This window comes from Gekko japonicus, unplaced genomic scaffold, assembly GCF_001447785.1.
Source record: "Gekko japonicus isolate JY-2015 unplaced genomic scaffold, Gekko_japonicus_V1.1 scaffold115, whole genome shotgun sequence".
NCBI lineage: Eukaryota > Metazoa > Chordata > Lepidosauria > Squamata > Gekkonidae > Gekko > Gekko japonicus.
Window position 1 is genome coordinate 300,661 of NW_015163095.1, and position 27,756 is coordinate 328,416.

The 27,756-nt window shown below is 45.9% G+C and overlaps 1 protein-coding gene across 1 annotated transcript; it reads left to right on the plus strand.

Moving 5' to 3' along the window:
• The first annotated feature begins 118 nt into the window (after positions 1-118).
• Positions 119-23,275, plus strand: CSF1 (colony stimulating factor 1). Its single transcript, XM_015406554.1, has 9 exons — positions 119-295; positions 5,470-5,598; positions 13,228-13,290; positions 14,178-14,348; positions 15,011-15,188; positions 17,644-18,770; positions 20,172-20,230; positions 20,567-20,622; positions 22,679-23,275. The coding sequence occupies exons 2-8, from the start codon at positions 5,476-5,478 to the stop codon at positions 20,619-20,621; spliced, it is 1,776 nt and encodes a 591-aa protein (XP_015262040.1). The 5' UTR covers positions 119-295; positions 5,470-5,475; the 3' UTR covers position 20,622; positions 22,679-23,275.
• Positions 23,276-27,756: the final 4,481 nt, after the last annotated feature.

Genomic DNA, 27,756 nt, shown 5'->3' on the forward strand with positions numbered 1-27,756 from the left:
TCGCGTGGAACCAGAGGAGGGCCCGCGCGCAGCGTGCCGCCACTGGCTCCGATCCAGCAAGGGTAATTTCCCGTAAACCACATGTTCGGAAGGAGCTCTTTATAAGGCCGAGAGCGAGGCAGGCAGGCAGCAGCAGTTTTTCGTCAGCTCCACGCGCAAGGGGGAAGTCCCAGCCCACCCCGCCGGGCACTCCAGGACCGGGATTAGAGCGCACAAAAAAGGCGCGCCCTCCTGTCCTAGCCACTCGCACAACCGGAGTTCACCGAGCGTTGGAGCGGGCTTGTGCGTGCCGAAGGTAGGAGCCCTTCAGGGGGAGCAGGGTGTGCTGCAGCCCGAGGACCCATCGCCGCCTGGGGCAAGTACCGGATTCCGTCGCTCTCGCTCTCTCCCCGCAGACATTCAGAGCGGCGCGTTAGAGCAACTGAGCCACATAAGCCAGTTAAGCAGTCCAGTCTGTCTCCTAGATGGAAACCGAGTCCTGTTTCTGCTATGCAGAGACGAGTTTTAGTGGCACTTGCCTCCAAGTGTGGCTGGCCTTGCAGCCGTAGAGCCCAACTCGCTGCCGGTTTACTCCCGAGTAAATCCCCGTGACTTTCCAAACGTTCTGCGTTCCTGTAGGAGCCGGCTGTGAGTTTAAATGGGCTTCAGCTTCTCTGCATTGAAAAGTGAGCGAACTTCTGCCGCGGCTTGGGTTAGACTCAAGCGTTCAGGATTGGCCTGTGTCTTGTTGCCTCTGTTTGGATCAAAGTTCTTCGGCTTTACTGGCTTGTTTGCTCTCAGCTGCCACCTGCGCTATAGCTGAGTTCATTCTTTTCCTTCTCCTGTTCCCCCTCTTCTGTCACACCGCACGCTGCTTAATGCCCGGCCTGAAGTGTGTCGCTTTTGGTTGCCTGCTTGCTGCTTAAAGGACTTGCAGTGTAATGTACCATATCCCTTGATAGTTTTGTCAGATATGCTGATACTAACATGGAAAATATTGGCCGAACTGGGTGACCTTTGGCTAGACACACACTTTCAGCCTAACCTACCTCACAGGGTTGTTTTAGTGGCACTTGCCATAAAATGGAGGAATGATGTAAGCCACTTTGGGTGAAAGGCGGGAGATAAATAAATAAAATAAATGTACAGGTTGCTTTTCCTCACTAACAATCAGAGGTCTAAGTTAATGGGATTTATTCTCTTTATACTTCATTTATACCCTACTTTTCTCTCCAATGGGGACCCAAAGTAGCTTATATTGGTATCCTCTCTTCTACTTTATCCTCACAACAGGTATAAACTGAGAGTTTGTGACATACCCAGGGTCACCCAGTAAACTTCCATGACATGGTGGGATTTGACCCATGGTGGGTCTTACATTCTACCCACTACACCACGCTGGCTGTCTAGTTCAGAAGCTGAGATTCCTAGAGAGGCCTGAGCCCTGGCACGCCCCATTTTCGGGATGGTGCTTGTTCTCTCCCTGAAGAGGGAATATCTGTTGCCTTCCGTATGGGTGGTCGTGAGGCTGGACTAGATAAGGATTAAGAACTTAATTAAAATGCATACTTGCAGGTGGGTGCACATTTTCCCACTGAAGAGGGAGCCTGTGGAAAGTTTAATTTTCCTTCTTCAAATGAAGAGTAATAATCAAAGGATGACTAGAAGCCTTTTCCAAATCTATTTAATGCCCTTCCTGCTTATTTCTCCCCTCCCCCTTCCTTTCATTAGCTATTTTCTCTGCCCAGCGGGATGGAAGCTAGGTGTATTTTGGGGACTTTCCCAGGAGTGCAGTGTGGTGGCCTCAGATCTGTGCCACAGCATCAGGAGGGTGTGTGTGTGTGTGTGTTTGTTTTTTGTTAAATCAGGAGTTTAGAGAAGTGCCTGGTTTATGAACTGGAGAATGGAAGATGCCAAGGAAAAGGAGAGAACATGTAAAGGCATGTATTTAGTATAAGGAAGGAGTGGGGAGGACAGAGGAACAAATGAAAGTGATGCGTAGGGAAGGATGGGCCCAAGGGTTGGTGCAGAATTCAGTTATATTTGGGTGGCAGTGGCTTTCTTGGGTGTTGCCTGGATTCTATGGAGTAATGCAGAACCACCACCTTCAATCCTTTGATGGATTGAAAATACCTGCACCTGGTTTTGGATGGGGTATCACTTATTATAGATCTGGGGGGGGGGGCTTGGGTATTTTCCTCCATAAGAGTAGCCCTGCTCACAGGTTACAGTGAGCTTGCCTGCAATCTGCACAGTGCATGCTTGACTTTCTTTATCTATGTGTTGAGTAGTTCTCATGTTACATTCAACCGAACATGTGCTTCAAACCCCACCTTTATCCAGCTACTGGTCTCTGGTTTCATTTGTAAAGTGAACAGTGTTGGCTCTTTCGTATGGACATTGAATATGCAAGATGCAATGTGTTCGCTTCAACATGTGAATAAGGCTACTATTAAGACAACAGGGGAATACGAAAATGCAGCAAAAGGCACCTTATGTACTGATCTGTTCTTCCTGCCATGGACCTCCTATCATGTGGCTGTGGGAGGTCAGAGTGGCCCTTTCATTGCAGCATAGCCTTGAGGGGATTCTTGGGGCCGCTGGATGTGGTTCTAGTCTAATGACAAAGCTGCGGTGGGTTAGTACTGTTGCTCAGTACCGTGCAGGAACTCCAGCAGATAAGCTTCAGTGCCAGACTCCATAGTTAGTTTAGGCAAACTCTGATCCAGCTAAGTTTCCCATCACTGTCACGGATGCGCTATCTCAGAGAAAGATGTACTGCACGTTCTCTTGCATGCATAAGTCTCTGTTGAACAGCTGTGTTTTGCTTAAACTCAGGGACTTGGTTCTGTTGCTTCATTAAGCATTTCACAGTCATTTTCTCTGCCTGGGAGTATTTTTAGTTTGTCAGGATTATGGCATCAGTGGTATCTCATCTGTCTAACGGATGAGGTTGATTCCACTTTTCCTCCAAGGAGCCCAGGATGGCAGATATGGTTCTCCCCTCCTGATGTTATCTTCCCGACAACCATTTGAGGTAGGCTAGGCTAAGAAGATGACTGGTCCAAGGTTACCCGGTGAACCTTTTTTGTGTGTGTGTGACAAACTGAAACTTGGGTGTTCAACATTCTAATTTACTACACCACACAATGGCAATTAATGATTCATGAATAGATGCTTATTCTTGGTTGCGTTTTTGAAATTTAATGGAGTGGCAGTATAACAAATGAAATTCCAAGATGAAAGGCTTAAAAGAGTAGGTCTGCCCACAAGTAAGTCCCATTTCATTAATGGAACTTACTTGCAGGCAAGTGTTCTTAGGATTGCACCCGTAAGGATGTCTGAGTACTTCTGAGCAATTTGTTCTTGTCTGGAAGATGACTGCATGGGAGAGTTAGGTGAGAGATGTCAAAGGGGAATGGAAGAGAAGAGCAGGGCTTATAATGAAAGGAAAACATAGGAGCAGAAGATTTAAAGGAAACAAATTGGTAGATTGGGTCATAAATGTATCTTCCAGAGCAATTCTCTGTTTTGGTTTTGTTCTCTGCTGTGCAGGCAGGGGGAGCAAATGCTGTTTGTTACATTGGCAAAGCCATCTTCATCTAGATGTGCAATCCAGCTGAGTCCTAGGAATTTGGAAATTCCCAGCATGGTGACTATGCTGAGGTACCTTGTCCAATAAGAACATTTGGGGGCGGGCAGTGACAGAAGGCTTGCAAATAGGGTTTTAACTCTCCAAAATCTGGCTTCAAAGATTGCTTATAATCGGAATTTCATTTGGGGAAATCCAACATCCCATCAGCCATGCCACTGTCCACGAAGTGATACTTCATAAACAGACAAATGGAATTTCTGCAGGGTGACAGGAAAACAGCACCAAATTGCGATTGGAGACACATAAAGTACTTCATAGACTGTGTTCCTGGTACAAAAGGATTCAGTGGAAAGGCGTATGGAGATGGCAGTAGGAGTGCAAGGAACTAATCTTATGAAATATTGAGGCTCTTAAAACTCAGTTAAGTTTACTAAGGCTGTGTCAAAGATGTCCATAATAGTTAACTGTATCCAGTGCTGATTCCAAGTTTTGGCAGGCCCTGTGCAGACAGTCCTGAGCCTCCCACCAGGCCCCTCTCATGCCTCCCTCTGCACCACCCACTTGCATCTCCCCCACCTGACTGCATCGTTCCCTCCTCCCACTGCCTGCATTTACAGCCACCTGCACTGCATTCATGCCCTTTCCCCAACAGCATTGTCTGTCACATGTTTCTGGTAGTGCTGCACCTGTGGCTGCCAGGTGTGCTGCTGCCATGTACTGACCACATGTACTTCCCCATCAGTTCTGAGGAAATGGGTGACGGAGCACTTTCAAATCAGTGGGTGTGACGGGTTAGGGGCGGGTGTGCGACGCTTGCCGGATGTTAGCGTCTGATCGTGCCGGTTTGATCCGCCCTTAATCCATCCCCTCCGCGTACCTAATTCGATACAAATCATATTTAACTATTCAGAAAATTTAAAGACTTAGAAATAGGCCATCCATACATCTTAAAAAGCATAAGAAAACGGTGATACTTCTATACCCTGTCCCGCTCTAGTTAAGGGCCTGGAGTTGGATTACTTGGGTGCCTTCATTTTTCAAATTGACTGACACTTATTCAGCCTCACCCTCCTCTGGGAACGGAAGGGGCCAGCATTACTGCTCTCATGCATCTGAATGCCAGAAGCAAGACTGAGTGCTCACAAAGAGGTTTTCCCATCATCACCAATCTTTCTTTACGGAGCAACAAAATGTACTGGAAACTGTACATAATTTTTAAATTTAATGAAATGTAATGGAGTGGACCACATGTACTTCCCCATCAGTTCTGAGGAAATGGGTGACGGAGCACTTTCAAATCAGTGGGTGGGGAAGGTCATGGGTAGGGGGTATAGCAACAGTACCCCCCAAAAGCCCTGTGCCCTGGCAGCTGCTCCACCTCAAAGTATCAGGCCCTGGATCATCAAAGTCAGTATTGTCTACTCAGACTGGCAGTGGCTCTCCAAGATCTCAGGCAGAGGTCTTTTCACATCACCTACTTCTAGATCTTTTAACTGCAGATACTGGGGATTGAACCTGGGACCTTCTGCATGCCAAGCAGATGCTCTACCACTGAGCCACAGACCCCCCCTCCCTAATACAAATGTGATGCAAGTTATTGCAAGTAGTTTGAGAAGAAGGGAAGTGATCCACTTGTGGCTTGGAAGCACAATGTGTACAAGGGCGGAAATAATGGCTTCTAGGACAGCCAAGTAAATTCTGCAATGTTACCTTTACTTTTTAGAATCCAAAAGAAGATGCAATGTATGTAATAGACTAGCTGGGTATACGTATAAGTAAGTGTAATTAATATTGGTGAATTCAAATGGAGAAGGATCCTAGTTTATGGGGATGCATGGGAAGGCAGAACACCTTAAAGTATAATTCTGACATTTCCTTTCCACTTTCTTGTTTAGATAAACATGATCTCCCACATCACCTTGGTTCTGTTCCTCCTCGTGCTCTGCAACAGCTGTGTAGCTAAGCTGAGCCCACACTGCAAACGTCTTGTCACTAAAGATCACCTGAAAAATCTATCTGATCTGGTGAGTTAATTCAAAAAGCGTTTAGATGTGCCTGGACTCTGTGCGTGAATGTAGTACTGCCTTGTCTGGTGGCACCCTTGAGGCCAGCCCAGTACTGTAACTGGGATGCCTGGTTCCTTGAGGTTCACATAGTAGCTGTTGAAAGTGAAACTTGTCCTTGTGCAGCTATCCATGGTAGGCAAGGATGCCAAGTCATGCAGAAAGCTTTTGCAAGAAGGTTGAAGTAGCAGTACTTGACACTTTTAATTGTTCAGATTGCTTCCTATCAGATTGTTATTGCAGCAAGATCTAGTGAGCTGGTTGTAATAGTCTGATATAGGTAGCCGCAGCCGGGGTGGGGGGCTCAGTGGCTTGCCTCTGCCACCAAATGAATCTGTGGCAAGTAGCTGTGCTTCAGTTGCTGTGCTGCACCAGCTGTCAAGTGCCAGGAAAATAAATTTATGAGTTGGGAGGAGAGGCCATGGCTGGGTGAAACTGGATTCTTTGCACCTAATTGCTGCATCAAAAGAAGCTGTATTCTGCTACCTGTATAAATCTATACCTGAATGTTTGTGCTTAATTTGCACAGTTTTGCTAGCCATGGGATTGCTGAGCAGGGTACTTCAGTCTGCCATTCTCTCTGTTCCTCCAGGGGGTCGTGTGACTTTGATAGGCATCACACACTTCTTTTTTCACACTGGTCATACAGGACAACGTTTGCTTTGGTAGTTGGGTTAGGGGGGTAAGCCACTGGCGCTGCATCCATGCCCTTTCCCCAGCAGCACTGGCTGTTGCATGCAGCTGGTAGTATTGCTGCTGCAGCCACCAGTTGTGCTTGCTGCCATGTACCTACTGCATGTACTTTCCCATCAATGCTGGGGAAATAGCTGATGGAGCACCCAGAAGCTGTGGGTCCCAGCAGCTGCCCCACCTCAAGATATCCTGAGGCTGGGCCTGACCATACCTCTTATCCCATGGCAAATGTGAGTAATTACAAGTAGGTTTGGTCAAGGGGTAAGAACAGCTTCTAAAGCTGATTTCTGTGCTGGTACATACCACAAATGTGGTCTTGATGGCAAGTGTACATGATCTCTGGTATTTAGTTGCCTGTTTCAGCAGGCTAGACCCATACTAAGTGTTGGGGAATTTCTGAGCCCGGGAGTGTTCCCTGGGAATTCAGACCCCATCCGAGTTCAATGTGCTGGATGGAGACTGGCTAGAGATAAAATCCTTTTCCACAGAGGAAGAGAAACAGTTGGGTTCAGAACCAAGAAGCAATCTTAATGCATAACATACAGTACAAAGAAAATCACAGTACCTAGGATATAGAGCTCTGAATATAGATAACCTGCAATATATTTGCCAAGACCCTCACAGAATCACCAGAAGTCGATGGCATACAGCCCAGAGCAATGAGAGCACAAGCCATATATACCTTTCTGCCACCTATAGAATCAAGTGTAGATGTCACTTAGGAATGGGATAAACTTGGGATAAACTTGACAAGAAACACCCCCTTCATGTGTTGGCCATATAAATTTTGCCCTAATACTAGTTTATGATCTATGAGGTCAAAAGACTCTAGACAGCTTCTGCATCAAGGATAAAGGGCTAAGGAGCCTAACAAACTGATAGTCTATGTGTTCAGACTCAAGCCTGGTACCCTTGTCTCCTGGAATGTTAACTGTGCTCATATGCCGAGGGCATATGCAGGGCAACGCTTACTTGAAGTGGTAGTGAAGCAAGACACTGCAGAAAATGAAAAGGAGTGAATGGAATGAAATAGAGCCAATTTCATAAAGGCTTTAATACTGAGCTGTCATGCACCAGGGGTGCAATCTTACCCGCTGTCACATCCCATTCCTGCACTTCAGATAGCAACACTGAATAGGCATGATGTGTTTCCAGAGATCAGGCTTGGAGCATTCAAAATAAAAGCAAGTTTAAAAAATGAATAAAAAGAATACACATGGACTATTCAGACTCAGGAAGGGTACACAGAAAACATGAAAATATGCAGCCCCCTTTTCCTACATTCAGTACTTAGACTAGCCTGTCTTATTTATACATCATTTAGGATAAGTTCAGAGTTAACCTTAGTTCTTATGGTTGGGACTTTTCCTATTGTTCTTGCCACATGGACATGATGGAGTCCCTAATGAAAAATTATTCCTTCATGGCTTGTTCCTCCCTGGCCAGAAGCCGAGGGAGATTGTTTGTGTTCAGAGAATTTATAATCTAGCCTGGGGAGAGTCTGGAGCCCCCCAGAGTCATTCAGATTTTCCTGTCCAGGTGGAAGAGAATACCTTGTAGCAAGTTGGCTGCTTCTCTCTGTGTGTCACCTTCCAGCTGGGTGTGGGAGGGGTAAACCATTGTCCTCCTTCATCCAGAGTCACTAGCTTAGGCAAGAACTTGAGTGGTGTCTGCTTGGAGCTTGACAACTCCTTCCTTCACCACCTCCTTTCTGACAGCTATGAGTTTGCAGCTGAACTCCAGAGTGTATACAGTTATCAGAGGAAGCCTAGTCTTCTGCAGGGAGTAGGGAGAATGGCAATGTATGCATAATTCCAGAGGAGTAGCTGTGCTAGTCTGTTGTAGCAAAACAAAAGTCCCATGGTCCTTGGAAATCTTTTCAGTTCCATGTGAAGAAGAGAGCTTGGACTCAGTAAAAGCTCATGCTGAAGTAAATGTTGCTTGTCTTTAAGGTGCTGTTGGACTTCTGTTTTTGTTTTAGCATATGCATAAGACAAACTAGAGGTTCAGCTGCAGGCTAACCATGATGTAAAATTCTGATGGGTGGAATAGGTCAGGATGATCCAGAGCTGTAGCATCTTCTGGGAACTTGGCCTGGCCTTTGATCTGAGAGGTTTATGATCGAAGAGCTCTCACAATTAATTGGCAGAGATCCACACTCTGATCCAGCCTATAAAGAATTCTGTACAGTTTAATGAGTTGCTTCTGATTTGTAATGAGTAGGGAACTGGCTGAATAAATAAAAGGCAGTGGCCAGTTAAATAGGGGTTTTTTTGGGGGGGGAATAGTGGCATTTCCTGCATTGTACAGGGGGTTGGACTAGATGACCCTGGAGTTCCCTTTCAACTCTATGATTCTATGACAGTAGGCTGCATCAAGTCCTGTTACCTTCCATCACTTCCAGTAATAGAGTCCTTCCTGTGTGCTATCTTATCATGAGCCTATTAGCTCAGGATTGTAGATACTTGGTGCCTTCTACCAGGCCCTCTCGGTCCTTCCACTGACAGTCTTGTTTTCTAACATTATGCAGTGGCTCATTTATTCCATAGCCAGAGCACACTTCTATGGCAGTGTTCACGTACTGAAGGATTTGGTTATAAAGGTCAACTTTTAGCATGCTTGCTAGTATATAAATAATGGGTTACTGTCCTGCCTGCTTTAAAGTACCAGAAAGGTTTTTTTGTAATTTTTTTTGTGTTTTTTGTGTGCATGTGAGTGTGTGTACACTTGGAAGTCATGGTGACCTCTGGTGACTGACCCCCTACTGGGGGCCTGGAGGATATTCAGAAAGGTGGCGGAGTAAAGCCTGCCCCCGCCTCCCTGACTGCTGGTATTTCAAGAAGGTCTCCCATCCAAGTGCTTGTCACGGTTGACCCTGCTTAGCTTTCGAGATCTGACAAGACTGGGCTTGCCTGGGCTATCCAGGTCAGGCAAAATACCAGAAAGTTTTTGACCATACAGGCAGGCCTGCACCTCCTTGAGAGAGCATAGGCCACCTGCCACGCCAGGAGTTGTTGTGCTGCTTCGGGCTCCCCATGCATAGTTTAATTGGAGAATCCTTCAGTGCTGAGGATTCTGATGCATATTTGTGGGTGTTTGTAAAAACTGATATTTTTCCAGGCCTTCACGTTGCTACACTAGGCAATTTCATTTTTGGAGTATGCACAGCATGCTGTGTTTGTCCCACAGAGGCTTCTGTCATCCAAACAATACAGTGAGGCCCGGTGTTAGCTACATTTAAAAAAATTTAAGGGAAAAAATGTATATGACCTCCAAGGTTAGGTGCTTTATACTATAGGGTTTGCTCACAGGTTTTTTTTTTAGCCTTCAGCTCACACATTTTTGTCTTAGCTCAGGAAGGATGGCTCCAGAGCAAATTAATTTATGCAGTAGACAAATTGTTTGCTCACAACTTTTAATGCCAGTAGCTCACAAAGTAGAATTTTTGCTCACAAGACTTCACAGTTTAGGTAAAGGACAGCTGAACAGGGATGGGAAAAGAGCTTGGAAATTTTCAGATCTGCTCATGGAAAATGACCACTGCTTGTAGAAACTGAATTTCAGTATTCAGCTGAAAACCTGCCAGTGGCTGTTGTCTGTTGATGCAGACTGGCATCTTTCCGAGATGCTATCCTTTGCATTGCAAAATAAAGTGAAAACCAATTCAAGTTTATACCTGAAGTAACTATGATGACTGCATTTGAACCATACCTGCTTGGTGCCACTTGACCAACTAGAGTGCCTAGGGCTGAGCGATTGGTTCCCAGCCCCCAAGCATAACATCTTCTTTTGGATACTCAGAGGTGATCTGGAAGTTAGGTGACTGTGGCTTCATGAGCTCTCTCCCTTTGATAGGGAGCCAGTGCACCCTGTCTCCTGGAGGCAGGGTCTCTGTTCCTAGAAAGCTAAGAGCTCTGTGCATTTTCCAGAGACAGGCCCCTAGAACACACCAGCAGGCACCCTGAATACCAGTGTGAGAAATGCTGATGTAGAAGAGACTAAAACTGTGTTGTATCTGTACAGTTAAAGCTATAAAGGCATAAGAAGGAGAGAGAACCAAGGTTGCTGCAAATAAACTCTAGCCACTTAGTTAAGTGTCATTTTAGCCAGCTCTAAAATTTCCAAAACGTCACATAACCAGTCCTGTTTAGAAATCTAGCTTTTTGGGTTCAAGCTTAATGATGATCAACCTTGTCACCGTAAATTCAGCTTGGTCACTTCTCTACTTGTTAAGAGTGGTTCACAGCTCTTGAAAGAGTCTCTTAAAGCCTTCGTTAAGAAATAGAAGTACCTCACATCTGTTCCCTCTTCTTCCACAGATGTCTGCATAGTGTGTGCAGTTTTCTCTGCCCCATTTCATCCTCACACCAGTCCTGTGAGTTAGGCTAGGCTGAGGGCCAATTTGCATGTTAAAATCCATATGGTCACCACCAGGGCTTTTGATCAGGTGCATGCCCGAAGTTCTGTGCTGGGAACTTAATGCCTGGGCTCATTGGAACCTCAGTCAGATCGATGTTCTGGGAAAGAAGGGGCTTAAGCCTCCTCCTGCACTGTGTCCTGGATGGAATGATCCCGGGGAGCCACTCCTTGCTAGGTTTGGGGAGCTAACATGTAGCAGCAGGTACACATTAGTTTTCTCAGGGCGAGGGGGGGGGATAGCAGCTCCCCAGAGCTATTTTGCCCAGGCTAGCCCAGTCCCATCAGAACTCAGAGGCTAAGCAGAACTGGCCCTGTTTAGTATTTGGATGGGAGATGACGAACGCAGTCCAGGGTCGCTGCACAGAGGCAGGCAATGGCAAACCACCTCTGAACGTCTCTTGCCTTAAAACCCCTATAGCAGAGGTGTCAAACATAAGGCCTGGGGGCTGGAACCGGCCCGTCCAGGGCTGCCACGTGGCCCATGAGCAACTGATGCAAGGGAGGGAGTGCTGGGAGAGAGTGGGGGGAGCCAGTCCATTGTGGCTTCAGCATGGCAGAACAACCTCACCTGCAGCAGTCAAGCATCGTAGGAGCATCTGCCCAGTGCTGCACTGCTGCCTCTCGAGTCCGCCTGTTTGGGTTTTCCTCTGCACCCCCCTCCCAGCCCATGGGGCCTTGCAGCGAGGATACACCATCCTAGAGCTTACCAGCTGCTGCCCTTTATGCAGTTTCTATCTCCCATACCTGGCATTACATTTTATGGCACATGTGGCCTGGCCCAACAAAATGACACTTATATCAGATGCAGCCCTCATAACAAGTGAATTTGACACCTCTGCCCTACAGGGTCGCTTTATGTCAGCTTTGCCTTGCCAGCAAAAAAAGACAGCTGTTTCAAGTCAGAAGAACATGGGGGGGGGGGGGTTTAAGCTCTTCCTCTCAGCAGTGCTTATCTGAATCGGAGGCCCCACATGCCTGGGCACTGTGTTCCTGGCACAAAACTGCAGGTGCACATCTAATGGTCCATCCATGGGCTTTGTAGAAGAGTTTGGGCAGCTGATTCACTCAAGAGTAAAATCCTGCTTCCTCTTGCAGAGGGGGCTGATGTCTTATCTGGATCTTCAGTCGGTTCTTTATCAATTTAGATTATACACATATGACTTCACCGATTCACTTGCAAAAAACCTTAAAATTCATTTATTTTCAATGAAAATAAACTTCATTTATGAAACCCAAATGATGCAAGTATATTGTAGAGCTGCAAATGAGATGGGAATAGTGCTTTGGATTTAAAGTGTTGGAACATTTCACAGGTAATCTGTCTGCCTCTCTAAACTATGCAATTGGTAGGAGTAAATTATGCCCTTTCTCCTTTAAATGTTGTGCTATGGAAGAAGCCCAGCTGCACATTGGAAATTGTGCAATTTGCCAAGGATTAAGTTACTTAGCTGGTTTTTGCTGTGTCTGTGCTGCTGCAGCTGCTCTTGGTTCTGCAGGAAGCAGAGTTCAGTTCACAAACAGTGGATCTCTTTTTGACTTGTGAAAATGAAACCAAAAGTGAGACTCCTCCTGCTGTCTGTCTTTTCTCAAGTCTTTAGTTTTAAAACTAAAGCTGATGAAATCCAAACCGTGCCTTCTGTGCTGTGACACGCCTGCACAGTGACCCAACAAATGATGGTGATGGTTCAAGGCAGACAATGGAGCAGTTGTTTCCAATTAGACATGCCTTCCTGGCAGTCCCATCTCTTGTCAGCCACTTAGAGGATGACTCAAAATGATTTGGAGCGCAGAGTTGATGGCTAGTCGCTAGAAAGATGGAATTGGCACTCAAAATGGAGGGCGTAGGATAAGTCTTGTTTGGAAGCAAATGAGCAACACCTATAGCTAGCTGGAGAGCTGCAATAGGATTACACTTTTCCTTTATTCTTTAATCTGACTGCTATTATATCATGTTTGCTCTTGCTGAAAATTCCAATTACACTCACAAGTTCAGAATAAAGAGTATCTTGCTGTTTTGATAAATGCACATTATCAATGGAGAAAGTAATACATATGCTGTATATTGTCTGGGTAATCTGTAAACTTTCTGCATCTTGCTAGATCAACAGCTGAGGCAATGGCTGCTTAGCCAGAGGATGCAAGTGGCTGGCCACATGGCTTGCTGGAAGCCAAGCAACATCTTAAACAGTGCTTGTATATATGGAAATGCAGCCGGGCTTCGAACCTGAGTTACCTCACTGGAGTCTACTCTAGCAGTGCTTTCTCATCTGTCCCTGATCTCCAATGGTTTTAAAAAGTAGGTGGCTGAGGACTGGAGTCCATAAGAATAAGCAGCATGGTGGCATCCTAGATTTCCAGAATCCTGTATCAGTCCCTTAATGTAGCTTGGAAGAGAGATCTTACCAATAAATGTGATTCCAAGGTAATAGAACTGAAGTTGTTGAAGGATGTGCCCTGACTCTAGTGCTTCTGTTGCAGATTGATACCCAGATGAAGAGTTCCTGTGAGATATCCTTTAATTATGTGGAAGAGAGCGATCTGGTAAGTACTGCTGGATGAACATCTGTTTGCAGTTCCTCCACAAGAGGCTGCTATACCTAATGAAGAGCACCTAGTGCCAAGGAGGAGTACTCAAACTACGAATGCTGTTTATTGTCATGCATATAAAGCGCTGGGTTCCCTTTGAGTTGCATTGTTTTAATTTTAAAAGCATGTGGTGCCTTGCAAATACCATCTGTGAACTTCTTGTTTTAATATTCCTCCAAACTTCTGATTTCACTGGATAAAAACTGTAGAGAAGTCCCAGGTGAGAGGACAGGTTTCCTCCATTTTCCTCACATATGCACTCTGCAGTCACATCTTTACCCTTTCCGTATCAGTTTACCAGTCAAGGAGTTTCTGCATGGCTGCTACAGAACTATATTGTTGATGCTGCAGTAAGTCTCTTGATGGTTGAAAGTATACTGCAGAGAATTCTAGGGCATATTCTAGAGCAGGGTCTTGGATTAAGTGAAGCACTGTCTTGCTGTGCTCTTCTTAAATTGTGTTACCTGGAATAAATCCAGCCCCATCTTCTATAGTATGTTGCAGGTAAAGATTAGTGGTAAATAGTGTCTTCCATCATGTGTCCACTGTTGCTGGTTTTTTCACTGTGGAATTACTGGTAAGCTCTTGAGGAACCCCAGAGTTTTCTGAAAGACAGTAAGACAGCCACTGATATAGAATGAATTAAATGCATTACAAATGAGTTTGCGATTAGGCTACTAATCTTGGATGTGGAAGGTCTAGGTGTAAATCTTACAGGAAGGGATTCCAAGATAATGTATAGTTCCTCAGTTTGACCTCTGTAAAATTGACTCTTTTTCTCTCTGGTATATTCTGGAGTATTTCCATGACAAAGATTGATGCTTATCTCTGTTTCCTTTCAGAACCATCCTGTTTGCTTTCTCAAAGCTGCATACCGCCCACTGGGACACCTTCTCCGCAATGAAATGAAATTCAAGGAAAATACTGCAAACTCCAGGATTCAAGACATGTTGCTCGAAAGTCATGTTAATCTTGATGAGGAATGTTTTAAAACTAAAGCCGATGAAAGCCAGGTACTTCCTACTGAATCAGGGTCCTAGTTCTTGCAAATGCTAATTAAGTGGTGGTGCATCTGAAAAGACCACAAAAGGAGCAAAAGGCAGCTGTGTCCCAGTAGCTTACCCCTTCTTTAGCAGGCACATCTGTTGCAGTTTGAAGTACTGTGTAGAATGTGTTCCTGCAAGGGTTTCAGGCCTCTCATTGAGAGATCTTGTAACATCCTAAACATATATTCTGAGTGGAACAAAGTTTGAGTCCAGTGACACCTTTAAGACCAACAGAGTTTTATTCTGGGTATAAGCTTTCGTGTGCACGCACACTTCTTCTGATCTGAAAGCTCATACCCAGAATAAAACTTCGTTGGTCTTAAAGGTGCCACAGGACTCAAACTTTTCTCTGCTGCTTCAGACCGCCATGGCTAGCCACCTGAACATTTTTTGAGTGTTACAGAATAAAGATCTTTCACTAGCTGAGCACTTCCTTGCTTTGCTGGGTATTAGATATGCAGTTCCCAATTCTTCCCTAGGAATACCAGAGAATCTTGATTGCTGGAGGTGCAGCAGCCTGCTTCTTCAGACTTCATGCCCCTTGCTGGGTGATCCGCCTTTCGAGATGGTTGAATGATGAGGTTTTTGACAGAGGCTCGGTGTCTCACTTGTGGTTAATTTTGGTTTAGAGCTCAGCACACTGCATCAAGAAGTTCTCTCTGTCAGCGGAGGAGATGCTAGAGCTGGTGCGTAGGTACTTTAATCTGGCCGCAGAGCTTATCTTTAAAGAGGAAGACTTTAGTCAAGACTGCAGCAAAATCTTCCGGAAGTGTTCAGATTCACAGAACGAAGCTGCCGTCTCTTCAGGTAAATGGCTAGAGCCTAAGCTGGGATTTGTAGCTGCAAACAGCAGCTGATGTGTTATGTTTATAAGCTAAATGGTGGGGTGGGTTCTGTGGGTGAGGGGGAGGTTGGATGTGTTTATGATAAGTTTGGTCTGCTGCTTGCATTTTTGTGTGCATATCTCTGTAGTATGCTTTTGTGTCTACTAAAACTTGTGTGTTATGGTTGTTTATGAACAACACACATGACTGCTAACAACCTTACGGAGGTATCTACATCCTGCCTCGACAGGGGTCACTATGATTTAGAACACGTCAGGTTTTGGAAATGTAGCGAATCAAGGGCTGCTTCCACAGAGATGCGTCTCTGGCTCTGCTTTACAGATGCTTCCACTTTTGCTGCTGGAAATGCAGGGCAGCTGAGACATCTGCTCAGCAGTTTTCTCCACACATACCTTGCCTCAGCCCCCTTCCAGTGGATGGCATTTAACATACACACACACACACCCCGGAGCATTTTTGAAAATAAAATTGGGAATTGTTAGATTGCTATAGTGTTCTAACGATCTATTAACATGATCTGTTAGTTCCAAGTTCTTTGGGGAATGAAAGCTGGGAACTAGTAGATCAGTTATGGATTGCTGTAGTGTTACAATATTAACAATTTAGCAAATACATTTTTTTTTAAATCCTCCAGTGTGTGTGGAGGAGGTGCTGAAGCAAGGAAATGGCAACAACATGGGCAGGGTTTACAAAAATGAACACCTTCCTGCCCACATGGAATCCAAAGGTGGCTTGACTGCAGTCTGTTTTGAAGGTCATATCAAACCGGGCTGGGAAGGATCATGGGGAAGGAAGGTCGGGGGGGGGGAGCTGGCCTGTAGGTAACATGGGGCCCATGGGGCCCGACCCCCTAGTGTTTCTTCTGGGCCCCCTCCCTCCTGGGCTGCCCCCAAAGTGCTCCAACTTACCACCTGCACTATACTTTCATTTAATTAGCTGGCGGTGGCCCCGAGGCCCCCTCCCAAAGAATTCCCTAGCTACAGGGCTGAGACACAGCAACACTGTAGAAGATGTCATTTAGATGCTCCTGGAAACAGTTGCTGTAAAGAAGCCAAGGTGGAGCAAGAATATGTGTAGAAACAGCCTAACAATATCCAAGGCCCAAAGCATAGCTTTTTACCATGAAGATTAGTGTATTTTCCTGGGATTCTAATAGTTTACTAGTCAGTTTACATCTAGTGAAGAACATACAGAACCCCCATGGCTCCAGAGAAGCTTCAAAGTATGTGGATAAAGGCTTTTGAAGCACAACCTTCCTGAGGCTTCACTTCATGCGTCTAATGAAGCGGGCTGTAAACCACAGCTGCTTGTGCTACACAGCCCCCCCCCCAACAACCTTTGTTGCAGCAGACACAGAAAAGGAGTTATGTCACCTTAGACAAACACAGTTATTCCACTGGAAATAAAATCCCTCTTAATATTAAAGGCTCATGCAAAAATCACAATGAGTTCTCATGTACAAAGAACCTGCCTGTTGTCTGTCCGTAGTTGGATGGATTCAGAAATAGCCTGGTCTGCCATTATCGCCCTGGGGTTAGAAACATGAACTCTCTGCTAAGTTCATCCTAACCGAGGGCTGCAACACTCTTGATTGCTTACCCCTCTCTCTTAAGAGCCAAGATAGGCAGGGGCAGTGTTAACGAGAGTCTTTCTGGCTGAACTGCCTCTTGCATCTTTGAAAGCTGCTTGTATGATTTAAAGAGAGCCACTGACCGAAGACCAGTCTGTATTCTCCTTGGAGCTGTCAGCAGACAAGCATGACTCCCATGAGCTGCCTTCTTGCCATCCATCTCTTTAGCTTATCCAAATGGTCCCATGAGTAGCTTGGTTCTCTTGGACAGCCAGTAGGCACAGTGGAGCGTTCTTTCCTCTGGGTGGTGCTGTTTAGTATTGATATGGAGAATGCAGCCACCTTTGTCTGTTCCTGTGTTCTGTCTGTATGGTTTCATGGGTCCTGGGGCATAGAGCAAAGTAGGACCAACCTGCTGTGCTGCTTTTTGGATCTTGCTTGAGCAGCTACTTGTCGCAGTGATGTATGACTTATCTTTCTGCTCACAGCCATGTAGTCCCAGCTTCTGCATTCTGGGGCATGCATTTGCTTTGCCTCATTAACTAGCTGGATCCAGCTCTGTCTGAAGCCACCCAAGCTTTCTAAGCTTTCTCTGCCGCTGCCGCTGCTGCCCTTAGTAATCTTGCAGCTGTCTCAAAGCCCTTTCTGGACCATCTCCTCCCCTCTCTGCCAACTCATACTTGTGGCTTGTCTTGTTGGTTCTGGCAGTGGCCTGCCTAGATTGAAGTCTGTCTTCTCGGGTGGTTTGAGGGCAGGGATGGAGCCAAGCCTGAAGCCTCTCTTCTGTCCCTTGCATCCTAGAGACTGTTTACTCTATGGCCTCTCTTTCTGTCTCTGGATCTTTCAGGTGTGGTGACTGACCAAGACTGCAAGTGTCCAGCCACAAGCCCCATCACTCGGGGACTCGTGACTTCTTTCCTTCCGACTTTTGAGTCTCTTCCTTCCATTACAGACCAGCTGGACAGTAAGGAGACAGCTGCCAGCACTCTCCAGTTATCCATGCTGCCTGGCACCATGCAGACCCAAGGCCAGTCAGAGGGTAGTACCAGGCCCAGGGTGTCTAGGAGCACCTACAAAGGCCCAAGCCTAGATGCTGAGGCTGCTGCTTATGCTGCCATGTCCTCTGCACCAGAAGAATTGGTGTTGGCAACTATGTCACCGGGGCCTGACCCTGTGGTCATGGATACTGCAGCCTTCCAGGATCTGACCTTAACCTTACTCCCTTGGTCCCCAAGGCCCAGTAACATCCCCCCCTTTCCAGCCAGCCAGCAGCAAACTAAATCCATGGGAACTGAATCCGCTCTCCCTGGTTCTGGAGCTGGCAGCATCCAGGTATGGCCCAAGGCGTTACCCTCTCAGCATCTATCTCTTTCTGGCTTAGACAAAGCCTCCCCCAGTAATCGGTGGCTTCAGCAGATAAGAGATGTGGCCAAGGCCATTCCTGGTCTTCCTTATGATTCAGATAGGACTGATAGCAGCAGCACGTCTAGCCTAAGCCTGGAATCTTTTGCCACTCTGGAGCCATTGGACAGCTCAGGGGTGCCCTCCAGTGGCAGTTGGGCAGTTCTCCCACCCAGTGACCCAGCACTGTTCCCCATCCTTGGCTCTGAAGAACCTTTCTCCACCACCCGGCAGTCTTTTAGAGCATCTCCAAGGCAGATCTCCCCAGACAGCTACTCCTGGGGGGAGCAGAGCAGCAGAGGCCAAGCCCCAAGAATACAGCTGAGCACCCAGCTCCGAGAGAGACGAGCAGGACGAGGAGAAGAGGGCCTGGCCAAGGACAGGGAGCCTGAGGATAGCCTGTCGGGACCCAACTTTGATCTCCGCTTCGTTCCTCTGAACACAGACAAGTCCAGCAAGAAGCCAGAACTCAGAGATAGCCAAAGGATGACTCTGGTTTATGTGCTGGTGCCCAGCGTCCTGGGGATCCTGCTGGCAGTGGGAGGCCTTCTCTTCTACTTGCATAAATCCAGGGTAAGGTCCAGTCCTGGCTTGACAAAATATTCTGCCCTTGAACTTCCCTACCCCTGCCTTTAACTATCCTAAAGTGTACTCCCCATCCCAGCACTGCTCTCCGTGTGCATGGCAGAGCTCATCGGTCCCCTTCCATCCCCCAGATGTCTTGCTTGCTCAGGATGCTGGAGAGGACCAGTTGGCTAGATCCTTGAAGGAGCATCTGTCCTGGTGCATATTTCCCCGTTTCTCTTTATCTTGGATTGTCCATGCATAGCAAACATCAGCATGTCCTACAACCTCGAAGTAGAGTCAGGCCTTCTAGAGTCTGGAACTAAACCCTAAAGTCTGAAAGCATTTCTAGGTTGTTAGAAGCATAGTGCTAGAGTCAGTGCCCCAATCAACTTAATATTTATTTTATTTAATTTATTTATTTTCATATTTATATCCCGCCCTTTCCCGAAGGTGGATGTTCTCCTTATGACAAGTCTCCCATGAGAGGTATTCTGTAACCTTTCGTGGGCCTTTGACTTTGTCTTTGTAGGCCAGGGGTTGAGTTGGGGTGGTGGCGGCGGCTAAGTCTTAATACCTCTTCCCAGGTGGAACTGGATGGGTTTTTGTGGTGTGTCAGCCTCTGGCACATTAATGTAATGCTGTGGACATGTGCTTCATCTTGCTGACAGCTCCCATCCCCTCAAGGTTTAGATAAACATTCTTCCTCTATGGGTATAAGAAGAGAGAGAGAGGCAGGAGCATCTCTGACCTTTTCAGGGGGAGCTGCCTCTCACACAGTACTCAAAAGGCTAGATCCTTTTGTTTGCTGGGGAGAAGGGTCTGGCACACTTATTCTTAGGAGTCTAAAAATTCTGGATACTCATCCCATAGCAGAACATTGTTGTTACTGCCAATACTGTAATACTGCAAATGTTCTGTAGTGGTATAGTGACGGGCATATAACGTAAGGTAGGACTAGAAGGGGAAACCAAGCAGTAGTATGCAAGTATGCTTGAACACTTGAAGAGATGATATTTCAAAGAATGAAAGTGTTTGTGTGTCAAGACATTAAAAATGGCTCAGGAGACTAGTGGCATACCTTTACTTGCAGAGATGCTTTCCTCCCTACACACACAGAGACCAAAAGATGTGCAGCAAGCTACTTTGTTTAGAGCAAAAACAGCTCATTATCAGTGTACCTGGTTAGTGATTTGAATGCCGGCAAGTAATAGATCTCCACAATGAGTGCACTTGCTAGAGCAATGTATAGCTGGTCCAGTCACAGCTGTGGCTATCCCAGGCAGAAGCAGTTGTTTGAGATCCCCTCCTGCTCTCATCCACTCAAACATGATGGGCAGTGAAGTCTCCTTACTTGTTCTGTGTTGACACCTCTTTTCTAGTGCTCAGCCTTTCTTCTTTTTCCCACAGATGCTAGCAAGGAGGCGACAGCAGAGGATGGGGAGTGACATGGAAGAACAAGAAGGAAGGTAAGGCGCTACGAGGTGCTGCAACGTGAATGTAAAACTAAGCCACCTTTGTCTGGCTGCTCCTTGCATTGGCTACCAGTAGCTCATGACACCCTCAGTCTCTGGGGCTGTGAGTCAGTGCAAGTTCCCATGTTTGAACGCCAGGCCTATTTATTTTTTTTTGAGGGGGAAGAGTTTGTGTGCACTGGGTAAAGGCTGCTGGAGCTGACAGCTGCTCAACATTGCTTCCCCAGTTATTTATCTATCCTTCACAGTAGGGCAGTGTTTTCCAGTGATGCATTCTGTTCTTCCTTTTGGACTCAGTATTTCTTTTTTGTGTTTTTGGTTTTTTTGCAGCCCATTAAGAGGAGGGGATGAGCATTTGGAGTTGCAGATGCAGGGGGAACTATGAGGTAAGATCAGAGAAGTTGTGGTCTCAACTTGTGGCAAAAACTTCTGGGTACAGGAATAGGCTTGAGGTCTTCACACAGTCTGTGTGGTAATGAAACAGCATGCTTGCTGGCAGCAGACCTCTGTCTACCAGCTGCCGGAGGCTGAGAAGCTGTTGCCTTTATTCTGTGCTTGTGGCCTACTTGGCTGGCCACTGTTCAGGCTGCTGGATTCGATGGGCTCTTGATCTGCTCCCGCAGAGCCACTCCTGGGAGGATCTGCTAAGGAATTCCAGTAACCAGAGCTATTGTCCCTAATAGCCAGCTGAGTGCTATTGGGCACATGAAACCTGCTACCTCATTTCTATGTTGGGAGGGTTTTACAGTCAAAGCAAATAGGTGCAGTGGAATGTGGGTTTCTCCTCCAGGGCAGCAGTAGATATGGGTCTCTGCAAGTTACAGAACATTCCTAGTCTGGGGAAAAGACCATAGAACTCCACTGTTGCATGACTAACCTTTCTGTGAAGGTCGTACATGAGCACGACCCCAGTCAATGTGAGCAGAAGTTGGAGCTTTTGCATAGACCAAAGTGCAGGACTCTTGGTGGAGCTCACCCTGCTTCACAGAAGGTCAAACTAAATGAATTCAAAAGGGGCTGGGGAAGAGGCGTTTTAAGTGAATGTCTGACAAGGAAAGTCTCAAAACAGCTCTTTCCTTCCCTCAAGTTGTAGTCAAAATGGCCCACAGAGTTCCATGGGGAAAACTGCTCATGAGGAGGGGTTGCAGAACATACCTGTATCTGGGCTTTCATTCCTGTGGTCTCAGTGAATGTAGCCTGGATACTTCATTCCCTTGGTATCACCCCCCCCACCCCACATATGGTAGAAGGGCTGGTACAAGCTGAGCCAAGAAGGCTTATGCTAAGTGTATGCAGGGCACATAGTCAATACTTTGCCTTGGCCATAACCTCACTAGGCAGCCTTGGGCAAGGAGATACGGGAGGGGGGTTACATGTTAATGACAGTTGTATTGACAAAGGACTCCCTTCTTTGCCAGAGCTCCTCTGGGCATGGGGGTGCTTTGAAAGTGAGGAGGGAAAGGGAATGTTTACTTTCTCCTGCTAGCTCATTTCTCCTGGAAATCCCTTCCCCAGTTACTTTATCCTTGTATGGTTCCAGATGCATCTTATGCAAGGCAGACACTAACCCAGTATTCTGGCTAAACATTCCCCTTCCACTCCTTTGGCTTTGGAAAGAAGTTTAGTTACATGCAGATTCAGTTCAATATGAACTGGTCCTATACAGATTTTGCCAATATAGGGTTTAATGATAATCTGTCTGGAAGTACTCCAGTATTATGCTGCCTCTTTGTCCAAGGAAACAGTGTACATTCAAAGTAGCTCAAGCCACAGAGTGGGAGCAATGAAAGAGTGCCCAAGTCATGGCAAAAAGTAAAATGCTGATAAACACCTTTGGATTAGGAACACAGAAAGCTCTCGTACTGTGTCTTGGTGTACGACGTGTGAAGTAAGCACTTCAGTTTAGCTGCCTACACTAGAGGGGGAATTGCACATCCAATTTACTTTTGTACATGGAATTGGTATGTATGAATACTTGTGGACAGCTTGAGGAGCACTTTTGTCAGAAGGCAATGTGTTCAGCCGCTGTCCTAAAGACAGGTTTCACACTTCTCCCTAAGTTTTGTCATGTAGTTCTGACAGTTCTGCTGTCTTGCTAGGCACAGCCCATGAAATGGGCACACACAATGAGCCCATTCATGAGATTTCTACTATCCACAGATGATAGAAGATGGATGTCTCTGGGATCATCTCTTCCACATGTCTACAGGGAGTAACTGACAGTGCAACTTCTGGGCCTCACCAGTGGTTCTTAATAAAAAACCTTGTGAGCCAGCTAGAGGTCTTCTTGATGGCTGGCTAGATTGCTTTGAGACAGGGATCATTTTAGCTTGAAAATCTGTACCCTGCAATACAAAGAGGCAGGTAAGTTTGTTGGCTGGCCACTGTTGGCAACCTTTCTCACTGGATATTGTGTTCTGATGGTGGTTCTCTTCTTTTCAGCTGGGCTTTTCCTTCTGTGAGATGAGAAACCCCATGGGGCTTGGACATAATCTCCTTCTTTTGGCAAGAAGTTACAACCTGAATTCTGGGAAATAGTTACCATCTCTTCTTGTGGGAGAGTCTTTCTCCATGGCAATAGGAAAAGCTGGAGAGAAAAGGGACACTTTATCTTTGGCCCTTGAGGCTGGCTTCCGCATTGCCACATGCTGCAGTGAAGCTCTTGTTCTGCCGGTTGGTCAACAAGCTGAACTAAGCAGGAAGAAACCCAGAAGATGCCAACTATCTGGAAGGGGACTTGGATATTAAAATCCCTAATCTGATGGAGGGGTAAGAGTTTCTAGGAATTGCTGCACCCATTGCTTGCTGGTGCGAAGGGCGACGTCGACTCCAGAGTGCCTCCAGGGAATAGTTGAGAGTGAACAGCCACATGCCTGGGCAAGCAAGAGGAAAAAATCGGTTCAGCCAACTCTTCCAGAGACTCTGGTTGCTTTCTTAAGGAACAGGCTCTCAAGCCATCTAGCTGTTTTTAAGTCAGACCCTCTGTAGCTAACTTACTCATGGCAACTTGTAGCTGCTAAGAGCGTTCCTGCTTATTCCCCCCCCCCCCCCCCCCTCTTTTTGGGTTTTACTTTTTCTCTGGGCCAGTTCCCTCCTCTCTGCTGGACTTACTCCCCTTGCTTTCTTAGATTCCCATATAGCCTAGGGCATTAAGCGGAGCTGCTATTGGCTGTCCCAGTGGCCTGCAACAGTTCCCATCATAGCACCTGCAGCATTTTAATTATGATTGGTAATATGGTAGCCACTTTTAATTTTTAACTAGGGTTCACACCATTAGCTTTTTATTAAAATCAATTAAATCTGCAGCAAACTGCATACGACAATGTTTCCAAAGAGAAGCGTACTTCATTTTAGAAATACAGAAATGCATTCATAGAGGCATTTGTTTTCTCTTGTAGAGGTGGAACTACCTCTTATAAAAACTGTGCATGGTTAACTGCCTGCCATCTTAGAAGTTGTATAGTTTAAGTGCCTTGATAAGCTCAAGAGATACCCCTGGCTATCTGCAGCAAGGGTCCACTGTCACATAAGCATTGTGAAGGTTGGGAACTGTATGCTTGCCTTGTAACATGTAGTTCTGCTCCCTAAAGTTTAGTCTTGGCAGATTGTGGAGCCAGTAAGAGTTCTCTCAGCCCCACCCACCTCACAGGGTGCCTGTTGTGGGGAGGGGGAGGGAAAGGAGTTTGTAAGCCGCTCTGAGACTCCAAGTGAAGGGCGGGGTATAAATCCAATCTCTTCTTCTTCTTCTTCTTCAGTACACAGGAGGCTTTATCCAAGAGGAACCTCATCACTCCCCCTTTCCATGTTGTAGTGGAGAGTTAATTTGTAGTGCCAACTGGAGTTGCCACTGCCCATTTTTTAAATGAAGCAAAGCTGTTGCACTGTGTTTACTTTAATGTTTTGTTTGCCGTGTTCAGAGAACATTCCAGTCTTGCGTCTAGAATCCAGGATCCAGGCTGTGACCGGCATGTGTTGCGTACATGAAGCATGGCTATCCAGGCAGGATTGGTAGGAGGCAGGGCCAGAGTTTGCTTCATTTTGGTCCATCCATTTCCTCTTCCTTGCTGGCTTTCTCTTGAAGTGTTTGTAGCAAATGGCTAATGACCCTGAGCTGGTCTTGGGGTCAAAATGCGCCTTTCTGTATTTAGAGGTTTAATGTGCTAGAGAAACTGTTGTAGGAGGAAGGTGTGGGTGTAACTGACCTCACTGTAAGGAATTGACACTTAGTCATTCTTTGTATGTTTTGCATTAATGATGCAAGGAAGCCCCATGTTTACCCGAGGTTTCAAGACCTGTCTTCTCAAGTGTATCCAAATGTTTATATTCTGTAAAGCATTCTGCTTCAGTGTGGGTGCAACATGCTGAACTGCTAGGGTATATTGCCATGTGTCTGGCATCATACATTTTAGTGTTCCATTTACCTAATCCAGTCATTCCTGCAGAAGTGGCAGGCTTGCTTGCTCTTTTTAGCTTGTCTTGCAGGAAAAGAGATCAGCCTCAAACATCCACTTGCTGCTGTTCTGCTGTAACTTGCAGAGAACTTGTGTACATGTCAGAGCCTGGCAAGATCTTTTCCTATAACAGCAAAGATAATGGAGGGTCAGATTTTAAGGCCATTAGTGGCTTCAGAGAGCCTTGGATTCCACATGTCCCATACTTCGTTAAACAGGGGGAATTGTTTCCTAGCAGGGAAGAGTAACTTTTTCCTGCATTTGTTGCATATGGTACAGAGCTAATTCTGCACAGCTTCCCAAAACTCCTCCACTGCTCCTTTTGCATGCAGGTTTGCCGGCATTCAAGAGGTTCTTTTTGCTTACTGCATACTGGAATGAACTGCACTGGCCTTTCTGCAGCTCCTGTAGACTAGATGGGTTTAGAAGATGCTATGCAAAGAGGCCATGTGGGATCATGATGTTATACAGTCCCATCAGAGCACCTAGCCACGATAGCCAGAAGAACCTCCCATGTTTAACAGTAGTACATCTTGACTGCCAGATGTTAGGGAGAAACATGGCATGGATACTGCTTTGCTTGGTCAGCCAGATGACTTTGTTTCACATATTGCTGAGCCAAGAGGAAGCCATGACCTGGAAGCTGTTACATTGAGAATGAGCTGTGTCCAAAGAGCATCAGGGTGTGCAGCTACAGAGAAGGCATTGGAATCCAAGTGCAACTGGAGCTTGACCCACTTAACTTATTCAGGTCTTGGGAAGGGGGCATCTCAGTTCGATCAGACTAGAAAGACTGACTGTAGCATACCTGAGATAGGAGTTGGGCAAGATCCTAAACCTATTTTGAATCACTTGATCCACTGAGTGGAATAGATAGGAACTGATCCTCTCATACCTGGTGGCCGGGCTTGTGATGCTGAGCCAGTACAGCAGTTGTTAATGCTCCATCCTGAGTTTGTACTAGCTGGCAAAACAGTCCTTGGGATACACTTCTTTAATGCCTACATTTGCCAACGGTTACCCCCTTCCCCCACCTCTTTATATAGGAGAAACCAGTTGGAAAGTACTTTAAAGGGAGATACAGTTCTGGTTCAAACTGTGTGTATGTATGTTTGTGTGCCATATATATATATTTTCAAAACAATGAATTTTATATAAAAACCTTTTATGTGTCTTATTTAATAGAAAAAAGATGTATTTAATAATAAACACAAAATGTGTAACACTTTTTAACTCCTGTGTGCAGACATCATTTATAACACAGAGGGATAGATGTGGGCGAGGGGGAAATGGGGACATGAAGTACTCCATATGTGCCTCACTGTTCTCCTGTTCAAGCGGATTGTAGAGCCAGACAGGCTTGGCTTCAGCCTTCATTCTCCTGGCTACATAGAGACTGCATGATGTGATAGAGCAAAGTTCTAAGGCAACCTTCTAAGGCAACCTATCTCCGGGCTCTTTAGCTGTCTGCTGCAAGAGAGGATTTTTGAACACCATCCATAATGGGCGAGAGAAGGAGAAGCACATACAATTCAGCTTGGTTCTGATTCAGGTTTCATCCCTTTTTTATTTAACTTTCCAGTGGAGGTAGCAAATTAAAAAAAGATTTGGTAAACAAACTGTTACGCAGAGTAACATAAGACTTGTGGCTGTGCTGCAACTCTTAAAAGAACACGATACATTTGTAATTGGCATATACTAATATCCAATGACCAAGTTCTAAAGGATATGACAACTGAATAAATTTCACTCTGCAAACATTTCTATCTGCACTAGGAACAAAGCACAATTTTAACTGTTTCCAGTGGTGTCTATTTTCCAAGTCTTGAAAGATAAATCTGTGCTGGTTGGATTAGTCCATCCCAGAGATGCCCTGGAGTCAAAAAGGGTATGGAAAAGCAACTTGCAGCTGGTTCCAGAGCACCCGGGAAGCAAAATTCCATTTTGTTCTGTGGGAATTGCTATAAAGTGTGCCTAGGTCTGCAGCCTAAAATATGCTTGGAGCAAAGAAAGGGAAGTGTTTTGAGGGTTTTCACATTGGGAATGGAAGCTAGATAAGTAATTCAAGCAGTTCCTAAAAGTGAGTGGTTATACAGGTAAATTATTCTCCCGCTTTCATTCTTACAATCTGCAAAATGCTTCTGGAGAAACTTCAGCCACTGTGTGGCTGTAGCTGTGACTGTTCATCACCTGTGACTGTTTTCTCCAGATCTGACACAATGAAACAGCAGGTCAGCAGTAACTATCTAAAGCATATCTAGCTTTGGTAAGATATGAAGATCTTCATGATTGTCTTTAAGGGGAGCCCTAATCTGGAACTTGGTCCCAGGTTTGTGAAGCCTGAAAAGCTGTGGTGCTGAACCTCCCTATTCCTTCTCCCTGCAAACATTAAAAGCATCTTCTGTATGTATTCAGGAAAAACTTTGGGTGGTATTCCAAGCTATCAGAGCAGTCAAGAATGGTGCCTACTAGTGAGAAGAGTAGAGGGAAAGCAGCAAGGGGGGGGGGGAGAGACTAAACAGGCTGATAGGGGATGGGGAGAAATAAACCAAGATATCAGGTGATTGGGGGGAGAGTGCAGGAGGGGAGAGAGGGCTAGTGGATGAAAGGAACTGCATTTTCCTTCTCAGGATGGTGAAAACTGATGGGAAGTGTTTGTGTGATGTGACTTTCCTTCTGTGTTCTGCAGCCATCCTCAAGGGTTAAAGTGTGGCTGCTGAGAGGGTCTCAATAGCTGCCACTCTCTCTAACTCTTGAGGATGACTGCAACGGGGTGGGGTGGGGGGTGTTTAGAGAGTGGTGGGTGTTGGGACTGTTCCAGCAGTCACTCTTTCAGTCCTGAGGATGGCTGGAAGTGATGCTTCTCTTATCACCTTGTAAGTGTTCCAGTGAACTTATAACACAATTTTCTGCCAATGATACTTAAGGTAAAGATCTTTATTTACTAAAAGACAATCTCATTTCATTAAACTATCAGGGTATTGGAAAACTATATGAAACACTACAGGTGTTACAGAACTAAGAGAAGAAATCAAACAAGAGACTAAGTTGTACAGTCAGTGGTATTAC

Coding starts and splice junctions, on each gene's coding strand:
- CSF1 (XM_015406554.1), top strand. CDS start 5,476: ATGATCTCCCACATCACCTTGGTTCTGTTCCTCCTCGTGCTCTGCAAC. Junction 5,599..13,227: donor TGAAAAATCTATCTGATCTG/GTGAGTTAATTC, acceptor CTTCTGTTGCAG/ATTGATACCCAGATGAAGAG. Junction 14,349..15,010: donor CTAAAGCCGATGAAAGCCAG/GTACTTCCTACT, acceptor ATTTTGGTTTAG/AGCTCAGCACACTGCATCAA.